The sequence below is a fragment of the Falco naumanni genome, chromosome 4, assembly GCF_017639655.2.
Source record: "Falco naumanni isolate bFalNau1 chromosome 4, bFalNau1.pat, whole genome shotgun sequence".
Taxonomy (NCBI): Eukaryota; Metazoa; Chordata; class Aves; order Falconiformes; family Falconidae; genus Falco; species Falco naumanni.
In genome coordinates, this window is record NC_054057.1 from 26,363,192 (window position 1) to 26,379,619 (window position 16,428).

At 36.8% G+C, this 16,428-nt stretch overlaps 1 protein-coding gene across 2 annotated transcripts in view; it reads right to left on the reverse strand.

Annotated features, from left to right (window-relative positions):
- The window catches only part of CNTNAP2 (contactin associated protein 2), a 1,145,700-nt gene that overhangs the window by 455,300 nt on the left and 673,972 nt on the right, over positions 1-16,428 (reverse strand). For both annotated transcript variants that reach the window (XM_040592035.1, XM_040592036.1), the window contains one exon: positions 2,514-2,685. In XM_040592035.1, the coding sequence (XP_040447969.1) occupies positions 2,514-2,685 (172 nt within the window). The remainder of the gene's footprint in view (positions 1-2,513; positions 2,686-16,428) is intronic.

Consider the following 16,428-nt stretch of genomic DNA (forward strand, 5'->3'; position numbering starts at 1 on the left):
ACATATTAAAGATATAAAGCATAATAATATTTTAATATAGTAATAGGCATTCAATATAATATGGCATATGGAATTATGATGTATGAAATATGTGAATATATATTATCATGTGTTATGAAAAGAAATACCTTATAAAGAGTAACATCTATAAGACATTCACTTCAAAAGTAAGCCGCCTGACATACAGGAAGCTTTAAATTCTATTTTTTAAAATTGCACTGTAAAGCTCCAATTCTAATTAACTTAGATTGTCAGTTAATTGTAATTACATTGTAATACATTGTGAAAGCCTAATTCTGATTAACTTCACTATGATGATGGAATTATTTCTAATCGACACTGACATAAGTGGGATCAATACAAACTGTCAGATAAGCTTAGATTTATCCACTGGGGAAAAAGCAGAGACTTAATTAGATGTATCTTCACATCCTTTCTTCCAAGGCAGTTTACATTTCTGAAAACAAATATTCAAAATAAAACTAAGCAATTCAATGTACCAACTGCGAACCACAGGAAGCCTAATTTCAGTTGTATGTGAGGAGACAGAGCGAACAAACTTCTTCCCTATGACAGCAGCTCTTCACTGCCTTTTTCCACTATGACTTCAGCCCTCTACAGGTCCATGAGAAGCTGCAATCTAAAGGAGCCTGACATGCCAGAACAACTCACTAGTACGCCACAAAGCATCCTCCTTCACACTGACATTATTGATGATTATCATCATCATCATCATTATTACCTTGATTTATTATAATAGTATATTTTTACATATATATTCCTATATGTAAGTATACTGGGTCTGGCTGGGATAATGTTACTGAGTTAATCTTCACAGCAGCCCGTATGGTGCTGTGCCCCTCAGTGCTGGCTAAAGCGGTGTCGGTAACACACCACTGCTTCGGCTGCTGCTGACCAGGGCTTGCACAGTGTGAAGGCTTTCTCTCCACACCCTCCCCTGCAAAGGCCAGGGGGATGGGGGTGGGCAAGAGGTTAGAAGGGGACACAGCTGGGACAGCTGACCCAAACTGATCATAGGAGTATCCCACACTACACAACATCACACTCAGCAGTAAGAACTCAGGGAATGGAGGAGGAAGGGAGGATGTTTAGAGTTATGGAGTTTCTTTTCCCAAACAGCCATTATATGTGCTGAGGCCCTGTTTCTCAAGAAGCAGCTGGACATCTCCCTGCTGATCTAAGTACTGAACAAATGCTTCTTTTTGCTTTACTTGTGTATGCATGTTTTGCTTCTCTTATTAAATGGACATCTTAATCCACAAATCTTTTCGCCTTCTTTCTATTTTTCTCCCCATCTCCTGGGACAGGGGATTGAGTCAAAGGTAGGGTGGGTGTCTGGCTGCTGGCCGTGATGAACCCACCACAACTTATTTACTGAAATCTGATGTTTACATTTCAGGAAGGGAAAGCATTTTGCAAGACCATAGCAGTATGCCATATTTCATTTTTTCACACTAGCATTTCTCTCATTGAGATTCCTTTAACTTAAAGTAGGAAATTAAAAGCACATGCATTTCTTTACCATAACAATTCGGATCTTTTCTGACAATATCCAGAGTCACTCAGCCAGTGGAATCTCCTTCCTTGGAGATACTCAGACTTGACTGGTCCTTGGCCCTGAACAACTTGACATAGCTTTGAAGCTGGACCTGCATTGAGCAGTGCTTGGACCACAAGAATCCCTGTGACTGTTTGCTACCTGAATTATTCTAGGGTTCTAGGTTCTTGTAATCTATGTTTCTTTCAAAGCAGAATTAAAAAAAAAGCCATTTTCAGCTTTCCAGCAGACTTGCAATGGATTTAATATGTAGGTAATTCTCATGATGAGCCAAATTGCCTGCATTCAGGAGTTGGGCTACTTGCTCTTTCCTTCTCTCTCCTAGTGTTTTCTTTTTTACTGACAAAGAAGAAACACTTAATCAGGAGCAACTGATATTAACACAGATAAGTGGTTGAAAAGGTAGGGCTTTTCAGCAAAAGCAAAAGCCTACCATAATTCTGAATTACTCAGTTTGGAAAAAAAAAAACCAAAACCACCATGACTTAAGCATTATTTTATTAAAGTTTGAGCATTTATTACATGCACAGTTGTGCAAACATGTGGACCTATTTCAGTTCTCTGAAGAATTCAGTGAAGCCAGAAGGCACTGAAGCCAGGAAGCAGACCTTCCACTTGCAAAAAGATCTCCATAAGTCATGTAAGAAATAGAGAAAATCTGTGACTTTTTGTGAGAGTTCCCTCTATTCAAAGCAGCTGTACTATTGACCTGTGAGCTGAATTTGACTTACAAGAGCTTTTCACCTTCTCCTCTGCACAATCTACAACTTAAAGGCATCAACACTATCATCTAAGTATAGTTCCCACTGCTAAAAAGGTAGGACTGCCGTGACACAACCACTGACAGTATCAGAACAACCTTTTCTCTATAACTGTATAATTTCAGAATATGCAGGACATATCTCAGAGTATCAGAGATGACTCAACAACTTACCTGTCAATAATGGCACACATGTCAATGGTGACATTGGCGAAGCTTCCCAGCTGGCCTTGCTCCACTGCATGCAAATCCACCAGCTGATCATCCACGTGAATAAACTGCATGCATCCTTGAAATGAATGCTGAAACAGCGAGTGATCGGAGTCGTTCATCTGTATAGGAAACCCTGCAGAGCAGCAGAATAAAGCACATTATTAACTTCATATATGATTACTCAAGCCAGTATTTTTTTCATAGGAAAAGACATGTTTTCTAGCTTGCGGAAGAAAAAGGCAAGGTGGGAAGGAAATATTGTACAGTTATTAGATTACATTGCAGTGTTATTGATTTAAGTCATTGGTAACTACTGCAAGAATTTATACAGTACAGCTGATAAGTCTGTCAATAATTTTTGACTACAGGATGGAAGTCTGCTACCTTTCTCCTCCCCCAGCCCCCTATTCATGTTTCTCATTACTTCTCTCTTCATACAAACATTAAGGGAATAGAAAAGGGAATAATCTCCTTGGCTATATTTTAGGAATCACATTCCCATTTCTCAGTTTTTTTCTGAGAAAAAATTATTCCATGTATTCCATGAAAGTGAATTTCCAGTTCAGCATTCACTAGAAATAGGCTTCCTGAGCAATGAATATGTGTACTGCAAACCTTCTGTAAACTTAAAACCAGCCCTAAAATCTAATGTCCTGGCCCACTTCTGAGGAATCTGAGGACATTCTGTAGTATTTTTATTTTTGCTCTGAATACATTCATTTCCCTGTCTTTCTGAAGGCAGTTTAAAAGAGATGAGAATGAATTAGTGTCTTGAGTCAGGCTAAAACACAGGGAGACAGAGGATGTTTGCATGTAATTGTTTAACTGAATGCCCTTTAGAAGTGAATGTGTCAATTTACTTGCGAAAAATATCCTCTATAAGACAGCGGAGAGCCTCATTCAGTACTTGTAAATCTTTAACAATGAACTCCCTGGAAAAGCTTCAAAAAAATAATTTAGACAGAATCTGTTTGAGAGCAGGGAGAGGGACGGACTAACAACAGTTTATTGGCAAAGCATGTAAAAAGTCTGAAAAATGCATAATGGTTTTATAGATTTCAGCTAGGAAGATGAGTAACCATGCAGCTCTTGGCTGACAAGGGTAAAAAAATCACACACATTTGTTTTGGTACCTAAAACAGATTATACAGCTCCTATTCCTTCTCCCAATTTCCTACCCAATTTGCCAATCCTCAATGCCTTACTACCTTCTTCACTAGTGGAGACAGGAGAATAACACATTATCAAATTGATATCATTTGAACAGCAGCAGGAAAAAGGAACAAAAGTAATTTTAAATTCTGTTCCTGAATACAGTTTATCTTGTGCCACACAAATAGCTGGATTGGCTAAAAGAGAGGGCAATGAGTAAAGGGCAGAAACAAGCAGCTGGGGCTTGAGGGCAGATGCTGCTTAATGTGGCACTTGTTTCTAAAAAAAACCCAGATACACATAAGCCTTCCCCAAAATACAATTAAAAGCCATTTTAACTGAAAGGCTTTGCCAGAACAGTCATATGACCCGTAAGATTTTTAAAACATTTCTAAAAATCTTGCCTATCAGTGAACCTTAGTGCTGGTAGCTCCTAAATTTCCTTGACTCACTTGAGTAAGCACTCACTTCAGAGTTCACCAGTGGCACCGCAGAATTAATCAAGGATGTTATAGTAATTAAGCAGTGACCATGCTAAAAGTTAGCTCTGACAGGTATTTGAAGAAACTGGGCAAAAACATGTCCTGAGGTCATATCACCTTTAAAACAAAATTGTGACATTATCACAGGGAGTCATAAACTGCTATGAGAAAGATAAATAACCCCCTCACACTAATAAACATCAGATGGAGAAGGAAAACCTCCTAATTACCTAACTAGTGCATAGTAATTTCATCATTCCAACTGCCCCCCACCAAACTTGTGTTAATCCTAGACTGTGGGAACTGTTATTTCGGTAGGCACAGGATTTATATTCTTTTCCCAGCATGTGCAATGGCTAGTGACTTCTCTGAGGAAAAGAGGACAGGGCTTTCAGAAACCTGCCTGCTGTGTTTTTTAACTTGTTCTTTCCAGTGACTGATCAAACTGATTAATCTGAGGCTTCACAGACAACAGTACAGAGAGACAGAAAGTGCAAGTTACTTCTTTGTTGTTTGGTGGATGCAAGCACAACATTTACATGTTCCTGTTAGGTGCTTCCTCCAATTACATTTAAATAGCTCACTCTTTCAGTATAATTGTCCTTTTTTCAAACTGTCACTGAAACTACCCTATAACTCTCCTCAGACAGAACCCCAAACTAACACCAAGCATATGGTCATTCAGAACTTCGGTGCATTGGCAGAGCTGTGCAGGAAACCGGTGTATCATCTTCCAGTTCAAAGCACTTCCACAATTCTTTTAAGTATTAAATTCGAGGTTACCAACACTGAGGTAAACTCTTAGTAACACTCATGTAAACCCAGCAAAGCCAAGGATATTATATGGATATATCTGAATATAATGAAAGATTATCCACCATCCTTCAAGCACCAACTGAAAAATAAGATCAAAACCTTGAGCCACAATTCACATCAAAACCAGTATGAACCAAATCAGTACTAAGCCATGTGTGATTAGATTCAGCAATATATTCTAACAATTACTACCAAAATTTGATAGCATTTGAGAACCAACCACAGAGGCATTTCGATATTTGATTCTCAACTTCACTATATCAGAAGTATAATTTCTTGACATACAATATATTAGCACACAGGTAGCCCCTGGACACATTCTGTACTTTGCTACTGATTGAACGTGCACACAGGAAAGTAGCAGCTATGTGTCTCAGCCTGGCCAGAGAGCCCAGGTCCCTGGGTCTACTGGCTGGGGTAGGATGGAGTCCTGGGCTGGAGGGGGCAGCTGCTCCTAACCTAACTACAAAAATCAAGCTTTCCTCTTTTACGAAAAAGAGTGGTGTACACAAGGCATTAGTCATCCTGGGGGGACGGCTGGGTGTCAAGGCATTTTAGTCACACTATACGAGAACAGACAGTTATGCAAAGAGAGAATTTCCACAAACAATTCACTATCCACAGGGATGGAAGAATGGTGGTTTTTCCAAACCATGTACTTCTCACAAACCAGCCTTCTCGGACAGCAATTTTTTTCTGCTTTAAAATTATTGCCATAGCCTAGCCAATTTTTTCAGAATGTAGTAATAAGCATACTGTAATGTAAAAAATTTAGCACCTGGAAAAATAACTAGATAAGACTCGTATAGAACACCTACATTGGTTTTGAACGATCAGGTATACAGTCTCATGCCTATTAATTTGGGTGTATGTAATGCCTCTGTAATTTTGGTGGGACCTGGACATTACAGACAATTCCAGTCCGAGTCATCTTGGGTAAAGCTTCTGCCTCAAACACAAACCTCAAAATGACCTAGTACCTTGCAGCTGTTGTTTCAGTGCACAACAACCATGCTTTCCCGTTCCAGATTTCCCCTATTGAGACGTGATTCACTTCCTCATCCTTCCTACGGTAAATGAAATTTTAATTAAATGAAGTTCTATAAGCAAGGCTGATGGTCATGTTGTCACTAGAAAGGCTAAATAATGAAATGAACAATTTGGACAGCACTGTACTGATCTTTTTGCTGACAAGAAAATATGTACATGTTCAAAATGCACATAAAATGCAGTTTGGACAGTTTAAAACAATGTTCATGCTTATGATTATAAATGGACTTTAATGTCAGGTAGACTACCTTATGTTGTGATTCTACATTTTTCTGTCAGTTTCCATAAAAAATCTGAATCTTATGATTTTATTTTTCATGTTTTAAACCCTTAAAGAGATGGATTAGCCTGCAAAGGTCAGACATGGATTCATCCCGAATTTTCCCAAGTTCAAGGAAATTTGTTCCCAGGAGTTCATTCTGACCTACCAAACACAGAACAGCCAAAATTCTAGATTCAGCTCCTGATTTTAATTCAAACTTGGAAGAAAAATTAGAAAATCTATACTTTTGATTCATGCTATTTTCTATGTTAGAAGTCACTTTAATATAAAATATATATTTTTAAAACTGTAATAAGTATAATAAAATAGCTATAAAATAAATACAGTATTTCTTCTCCACTGTAAAAAGCTCTATTATTCCTCACTTCTAATCACTTGGGTATGGTTCTGTCAAAGATATTATAATAAAGGAAGTTGAACAAAGAATACATTCAGGTTCATGGTATAATAACAAAAGAGCAGACAGTCAGAGTATGTCGTTACACATCGGATGCATTACTTGTTTCTGCGATCTGACCTAGGAATGAAATATCATACTACATTCTGAACATACAATTAGAGTTTATTTTGTATCCCTATGTGAAAGACTCAAGTTTTCTTTGAAACATAATATAAATTTATTGTAAGAAGAAATTTTTTCTCTCCACAGCTTTTGAGAACAGCTCATCATTATAATTTTATTTTTTACTTTTATGTGTAAATTAATAATGGGCTGATGTTTGTGTACAGATGGTACTTGGTATTTTACATCTTTTTAAAAAAAAAGTACACCTCATTAAAAAAAAAGAAAAAAGTAACTATTATTTTAGATACCCAACTGGTAATCCATATGGTCTTCAACTACTTGCATGGGTAGCTGCAGAATCTAGTGATCAATAGAAAAATGGCTGATCTCAAGTCTGACAGTGATATCTCTCTGCATGGTATTTCAACCATACATCTTGAATCCTTGCTATGCAAAATGAGAGGAAATAAAAATCTTTGTCAAGATAAATATTAGCAGAGGTTCAAGGGTCAAGTAATCTTCAAATATTCTACAAATATCGCACAGTTGCAAGATTTTATTATGAACCCATAAAACAAATTTCAAATTCAGTGCATAATAATATACTTAGTCTCAAGTTATAGCTGGTGTTTCTATGTCAATAATCAGGAAAAGACACTAAAATAAAAGCTCAACACACCTACATATCCAAATTCACTGTAGTAGTTTTATGCTTGTTTCAGTCAGACCAGAATGGGGCCCTTAGTGTGAAATGCAACACAGGCAGTAACTTCGGAATACTAGAAGTTTCCTGTTCCAAGAGCATGAAATAAACTGAAGTAAACAAACTGCAGAAGGGATGAATAGCATGAGTTAAAATGTGAGGGTTTTTTTCATTTCATTGCATCTCTGTAAAGCTACATAAATGCTCAAAAAAGCACACACATATACTAAATATTTGAAGGAAATGGGACTAATATTGGAAGTTTCAGCAGTCATGCCTCTTTAACTCCAGTCATAATCCTGTATTAGGGAATGTGAGGACTAAGGATGGGGCTTACCAAGAAATTTGGATCCCATGTCTAGCAACTACATAAACTGTTCTGAAAATAAACACAAATTCAGAGTCTCCCACCTCAGTAGAGTGCAAGAAGGCAAACCAGAATGGGAACTACAATTTTTCTCAGTGTGTTTGCAGAGCAAGTCACCAACTTCTTCAATGACACATTTTCTAATAATTTAGCCTTTACTTCTGCCTTCATTGTTTCATTTATAGCAGGGGTCCTCAAACTTTTTAAACAGGGGGCTGACATGCGGATGAAGTGGCAGGCAGGCATCTGCGGCTGCTTGGTTTCCCCCCCCAACCCCCGGCGGGGGGGGGGTGTGCGGGGGGGGGGGGGGGGGGGGGGGGGGGGGGGGGGGGTCTCTAAATACCGGGGGCCGGATTGAGGGCCCTGGGGGGGCGTATCCGGCCCATGGGCCATAGTTTGAGGACCCCTGATTTATAGAAACAAAGAAGATGAATGCAAGGTAGTGCATTCTATCCCAACATGTATTTTACATAATTTACATATCCCAAATGTAAATTACTAACCTAAAGAACCCAAATGTTTCTATATACAGACAGAAAAGCACACTTTACTAATGCTAGAGCTTAGAACAAGAGGATGTTGTACTTCTAGCACTCCTGAGGCACACATGAGACCTCTAGGGAGAACAGGCTAGCATTAATGAAGTCTCCGGTGGACTTCACAGAATCTTTCCTGTACATGTCATTCATAAATATGATGAAAAATTTAACCAGATCTCATAAAACTGAGCAGCATTTTCTACCAGTGGTGCAACACCTGATTTGTTTTGTCTCCTCTGGAAATCTTGTCTTCAGCCAGACCCTCATCTCTAAAAGTATTTTATCACCAGGTGTCCTGCTTATTAATTGAAGCTAGTTTGGGAAAAAACCTGAGATTTTTCAGTCTCTCTCCATACTATCATTCCTTAACTCGCATTACTTAGGTGCATTGACACTGATTCAGTACCCACCAGTTCTTGATGGTACTGAATTCTTTAAAAAGTAGCTTCTAGGACCCCTCTACCTGAGGTATGAAGAATACAAATACAGTACTACAGTCCTCCTTTACCATGTGCCAGAGAAATTCTTCCTGGAGCACACCTGAGATTTTTATGTAATAATTCTAGGGTTATGCGATCTAGCCATAGATATAGGTTATGTATAGCATAATAGGTTATCTGAACATCTGATTATAATGGTACTGTTTGTAAGTTGGTCATCAAGCTAAGACACAGGCTGATAATGCAACAATCTAGGTAAGAAAAAGCCCAAAAGAAACTCAGATGATAACAGCTGAGAAACTAGCTGTGAACAAACAACCTTCAAGCCACACTGTAACTTGGAAATATTATTTTACAAGGTTTTAAATGGTTTGGATGACAGCCAAGAAAAAAGTAAAGGAAATACAGTTAAGAAGGCACTGACATAAGCAGAAACAGGAGCAAGGCAGACTGTCTTTAATAGCGCACAAGAAAACTACTGACAGCATAAGAAGTATAAGACTACAGTAGCAATGTCTCTTTTTATCAGCTTAGTTGATTCAGTGCTTCTCTCAGATTGCTGTGGATTTTAGTGTGAACAACAGTGTACTTCTTAGAAAAACTGTTTTGAGACACTTTTCCCAATGGCTGGCCAGAGAATTCAAAGAATCCAAATACATTTGTGCCTTCCAGTTGGGAAATAGCAGGGTTGTAACCCAGGCTTTCAGGTTCCAAGGTGATGGTACCAGTTCAGCTGTTTGAAACAAACTGCAGTGGGCCCTGAGGTATATCTCACCTTCAGCTATGGCAGCTTTTTCCTTTCCTTTTACTTTTCAGTGCCAAAGGATGGTTACTCTTTTTTTTATTATTATTATTTTTTTCCTTCCCTGAGGTAATTACAAACATGATATTTCTCCCATTTTTAAAGTCATCTCCTGCAAAACACAAAGACTATGCCATTCCCAAATTGTCTGCAGGGTTGTACCCAAGCTCAGCTAGGAGAAAATACGTACATAATAGCCCACCTCTGTTCTCACATCACATACCGCCTGGACTACACATTTTAAACAGGTATGTACTATATTGCTACTGGGAGCAAATCTAACTATTAAAGCATAACACAGGCATGATTTTCATTCATAGGGAATTATTTCAGCCTTAATAAATAACACAAGACATGTCCTTAAATAAGAGTATCTCTTTACATAGCTAAACTTTCATACCCTGGTTCAGGTAACACTGCAACAGAAAAGAAATGATTCCTGACTATCTAAAAAGACTTCTATATTCAGAAAAGAAAGTACCTATTAGTATTCTGAGATACAAATCTTCAATGAAAAAAGACCTGTTGCAAACCAGGTACAATAGCAGCCTGCCTGAAAGTCGCTGCTGCAAGCTTACCTTCCCTAAGAGCCATAGTAGACATTCCAAACCCAAGCATATACACAGACACTAAAATCTAATAAGATGAACAAGGTCTTGGTGGTGGAAAAGAAAAAATACAATTATCATGATGGACTGGTTTTACTAATTTAATATTTTTACAGGGAAGATGAGATTGATGTCTCTTACAGCTGCAAGACTGTGTGAAATATAATGATTTCTCCCCCTTCATGGTTGTCTCTGAAGTTCTTATGTAGATAGGATACATATTTGCTCAGGTATTTGAGCTGAAATAAAATACTCTTGTCTGCTGGGAAAAAGAGATTAAATATTAATGTGAGGGTATGGCAGCATCTTAAAAGGAGGAGCATAAGGGGAAAAAATTAAGTTAAATGGTCTAAAAAACACACACAGATGCTAAAATTTGTACTTGTCCAAATCACAACAGAAATAAATCAGGTCTTATCTCTTCAATGCACTGATAAATTTCCATCTTTTATTTGACTACTTCCCTTGCATGGTGGGTGGCTTAGTCATGCATATTGTTGGTTTTACACTGTCAGTATTTGTGTGGGCTCATAAAAAGAAAAACCAAACCAAACCAAACGCTAAACAACAAAACAAACAATAAACTGAATTCAGTATTTTGATATGTTTGTATTCCAAGAGCATCAGAAATTTACTGATACAGGAAATGTATATTACTTTTCACAAAATAATAGCAAAACCGGATCCTCTTGCTATCTTGATATTTTAAAAATGGATGAAAAGCAAGATTTAATTTATTTTCTTGTAAATAATTGTATTCTAAAGTCCTTATTTTCACAAGAACTGATGTAAATGGTTGGTAATTCATGTTACAAAGGTAGCTTATTTTATGCTGAAATGGAAGCAGCATCTCTGATGGAAAGTGTGCCTTATATAGACAAGTGCTCCACTGAGGAAAGTCCAGTTTTTCAAGTAGCTAGAGGCTGCTTTTTTGTTTTTTCCTCAGAAACCACTTCATTTTACCACTTGTTAAACACTTCCAATTCCTGACTACTTCAATGGACTTCAATGGAGTTTTAAAGTAGTCAGCCAGTTAAGACACAAATGAAGAGTGAAAAGTATAATAAAAAGACAACTACTTAAAAATAAAAGAAAATCTTAGATACATTTTAATCCTTTACTTAGAAACTGACACTGATCAAAATAAATCAGGACACTGAGATTGCAATAAAGTCAATATAAATAACACAATTAAATGGAACACAAATACATAAAATATGTCATTTGAGAAACAATTCACTTATGATGAAGCATTTATGCACAGGTTTATGCTCTGGTGATTCTTAGTACAAAGGCAATTCTGTTTCCTGGCAGAAGAACAGTTAAACAAATTAAAATATTTTGAGTATCATCTGACAAATTAAAAACAAGAAAAATGTCTTTTGCTGTTTTTAAATGAAGATTTTATTACCTTTATAAGTAAGTTCCCATGGAAAAAAATGTGGTGTATGCATACACCTAAACCCTAAAATATGAAATCAGAAAGAACTCTGTTTGTTTTGAAATAATTTCAAAAGCTGTCCTGATCTTCCTATTCAGACAAGGTTCTCCTTCAAATAACTGGAAACAAGAGCAAGAGCAGCAAGTTTCAGACATCACTTTCTGACATGGAGGGAAGCAGTAAGAATGATCATTATTACCAGTCTTGGCTAATTTATTCAATCTAACACTTAACAGTAATTTCTCTCTTATTTTATTGGATATGATAGAAAAATACAGAAAGCCACATAATGATCAAATTGCAGCAAATCTGTACATTGCACTACCCATATAATACATGCTATTCATAAGCTTTCTATTTTATAACAAAAAGAAGAAATGTACACTAGATATTCAAAGTTACTACTACTTCTACTGAGAATCCCCCATGAAGATAAGAAATGTCTATAGACTGCTGGAGATAATTACACTTCGAAAGATATAAGCAGCATAAAATATTCAATCACTACTTACTGCCTTTAAGAGATGTACAGTGTGGAGATTATACAGTTGGCATTCTTGCTGCTCCTACATGAATTTATTTTGTATTTTTATGTACTGCGATGTTCTGGTTACAGTATCACTAAGGTGAATTTACTTGAATTGAAAATGGTAGCATAGAAGTTGCTGGATCAATTTAGCTACAGTTTCACATGATTTACTGCCACCAACTTCCACCTAAGAGATTTATATTTTAATCAACAGTATTTTTTTCTCCAGTCCAGTTAATATAGGTACCAAGATGCAAGCACGTAGTGTTGAGTGGCTAATCACCCAAGCCAAATCACTGTGAGCTACAGTCTGTATGACCACAATACATCACTTTGTGGTAACCTGCACATGTTTGGAACTGCGTTTTGGTTTAGGTACCTTAACCACTCTTTCTAGTTTCATGCCGTTCACCGCACGTTCTGCAGTATTGCCAAATTTCTCATTTAGCTCCTACTATCCTGTATCAACTGTAACCACAGAGAGTACCAACTTCCCCAGAGATTTACATAGGAGACAGAATTATCTCTTGCCTGCAAAGACTTTGTTGGAGCCTTGCTGCTAATAAATTCTTCTACATATTTAAACTTGAAAAGTAATCTGACTTGAAGTGCATTCAGATATTTAGTGCATCTTAAAGGTCTATTCTGAAAATTCTGTTAGCAGTAACTTCCAGGTTTCAAACACCTTAAATTTATTTTTCAGGCTTCAAAAAGCTACCTTAAGCATATCAATCATCGGTGAAAAGTATATCTCCATATAGATGATGCTATAGGTCAAAATTAAGGATGCCCATTATATATGGCAGGTGGATTTAAAGAACAACATTGTTGCTCTTTATTAGGTAAACAAAAAAAAAATTAATTGGATGTTTAAAGAGTTAATAATTTTTATATTTTGCAAAGCTTACATTCTCCTTGATTAATCATATTTTTGTTGTTAAATTTACATAAAATTATATTACCTGAGCAATGAAATTAAGTTCTGTAAGGCTTAACGGAATCCCTGTAAACAGTCACTAAATTCATAGTAAAGGCTGCCTTTACGCTTATTAGAATCATATCCAAGCAAGACATACGAAATAATTTTAAAATCTTAGCATAACAAACTATATAACTGATTAATGATTTTTTTACTTTTCTGTTAAATTTTCAATCTATAATAACTGTAAAGACATGTGACTCAAAAAATGTACCATGGTATTTTTCTTATCAGTTGCCATTTTTACCAGGTATTAGATGAAGACAATATGAGAGAAGGGCAGGATAATGAGGGAAAATCACATGGTCATTTTTATACTTTAAAAGTAAACATAGTGATACAATTGGTAGTCCCTCTATTTTTTAATAGATTAAGTATGCCATTTGCTTGTATTATGGCATATTTGTATACTGTTCAAATTACATACTCATTTGGGCAAACTGGATAGTTCAGCTTCATAAAATGTTAATTCATCTTTAACTCAGTGCTAGCTTAGAACTTTGTTTCTGTTTCTTCAAGTGGTCATGATTTAAACATTTAGCTTTCATGTTTCTATTTAGAAACACAAATATAGAAATAGATCACCAACAGACTTTCTTTCCAAATTTACAAAGAAATAGCAAAGAATCTCTACAATGTGCAACACACACATTCTCTCCTTTCAGAATCTGAGTGAATTTATCTGCAGCACACAATTTGCACCTGCAGTTCAAGTGAAAAGTTAGCAACCCTTAACACTGTTATAAGTGGAAAGCACTCATACAGCAGTGTGTATTCAACCTACATTAATACTAGGAGTAAATCCATATAATAAATTAGAATGAACTCTAGGCAACAATAATAACAACAAAATCCATTTTCTGTTATCTCCACAATTATTTAAAGATATTATGAGTGCAAATATTTCACTAAATGGAAAAAAACCAGAAGTCTATGTGTCTCCTAAGACTTGAACATTAGAAAAGGTCATCATTTTGTTATCTTTTTTTAAACTGGATTTAGTAACTCTCTCTCTCTCAAGATTAAAAAGTTATTATTTTAGAAACTGATCTTTAAGCTCACACAATTAGAAAATTGAAGAAATGTGTTTCAGCTGTTGGGCTGTGGTGCCATTCAACTTTCTTAGTGCATCCAACCTTCACTGTATTACAAGTCTACTCACTCAAAACCAGGTACACCTACAGTAGAAAATGTGTAGAAAGTAATATACAGAAACTACTTTAACTTCAATCTCCTATCTTTTTAATAAAAGAAAACCCCAAGCAATTTGTTTTCAAAGAAACTGAATGAAACTTTGAACTGAAACCACAAAACAATCCCTTAAGAAGTGTAACCCTTAACATTCTTTCTTCCTCTCAGTATTAATATCAAGTCAAATAGAGACAAGGAGATTTCTTAAACACTGGATGTCTATGCAAAAGCACAGCAGGCATAGCAGCAAAGGCCTCATACAGTAGTGACTCAACATAAAGTCAATGTGATGTTTTTTGAATTACAAGTTACAGGACTTAACTGTGAAAAATTGCATTAGGCTCATTAAAAGCTCTCTAAAAAGTATTTTAAGATACATGATAGTATATATTGATTACTCACATCCAAAGAAGACATGCTATTTCTAAAAGAACTGTGCTTATTTCCTTGGAAGAAAGGTTATTATTTGTTTTCTTGGAAATACACACTGGAAAGTGCAGAGTGAAAATAATGTTATTGATATGCCACATCCAAGATGGATTTCCTCCTACTTTAATGTTGAATGATTCCTACCAAAATGACTGAAGCAATTCAGTGTGTTGAGGAAAGCTACATAAAAAATAATACAACTGCCCCGTTATAAAAGAAATCTTGGATTTTTCAATATTTTTTTTTTGGTTTGATGTAGTATTTATACTCTTAAAGGTTTAAAATAATTATAGAAATTATGATGGATTACTTTTAAAGATTTATTTTCAACAGGAGCTCAACTATAGGTATCAGGTGGTTACCTTCCTTTGGTATTGACACTGATTTCTTTAGTGATGCCTCAGAGAGTGTGAAGATAAAGACCTAAACTACCATCACTTATGAAAAACCAAATTATTATAAAACCACAAAATAATTTCATTTAGAAAGGACCTCTGGACATGATGTGATCCAAACTGCTCTTCAGAGGAGGTCAAATTAGGGCAGGTTGCTTAATGATGTATCCAGTCCAGTTCCTGTCTCCAAGGACTGAGATTTCAGAACCTCCCAGACAAACTGTTCTAGTGTTTTACCACCTTCATGGTCAAGAAATGTGTCCTTTTATTTAATCAGAATTTCCCATGTTGCAACTTGTGTCTGTTATGTTTCATCTTCTCATCATAGACCTCCAAGAAGTGTCTTTATCCATCTTCTTTACACTGTCCCAGTAGGCAGCCCCAGACAGCAAGATCTCCCTTCAGCCTTCTCTTCTAGAGGCCAAACCAACCCAGTTCTCTCAGCCAGCCTCTCCTCATACATCATGTGCCTGGGGGCTTTAACCCTCTTTCTGACCCTTTACTTGACTTGCTCTAGCATGTCATTGTGTTTTTTGTCCTGGGGGACCCAACACAGTGTGCTTCAGGTGTTCCCCCTCCAGTGCTGATGGAGGGGAACAATCACCTACTGCAGCCTGCTGACTCTGCTCTTGCTGATGGCCACCTTCACCACAGGGGCACAATTCCTGCTTATGTTCAATTTGACCTCCAGGACCCAAGGTCATTTTCTGCAGAACTCTTTTCTATCCAGCTGATGACCAGTCTGGACTGGTGCACTGGATTATTCAGTCCCTAGTGCAGAACTTTGAGTTTGTCTTTCCTGTACATGATGAGTTCTCTGGGAGCTCATTTCTTCAGCATGTTGAGGTCCAAGTGAACAGCAGCCTTAAGTTCCAGCATACCAACCACCTTCCCTAGTTTGTTATCACCCACACATTTCTGAGGGTGTACTCCATCACATTATCCAGGTTGTTTATAAAAACATCAAATAGTATCAGCCCCAGCATCAGTCCCTGAGGAATAGCACTAGTAACTGGTCATCACTTCGACATCATGCTGTTGATCACCACCATTTGAGCCTGGTGTCCAGTCAATTTGCCTCCACCTTGTAGTTCATCTACCCAGCCTGTATTTCACCAATTTGCTACAAAGATACTATGCAGACTGTGTTGAAGGCCTTTCTAAG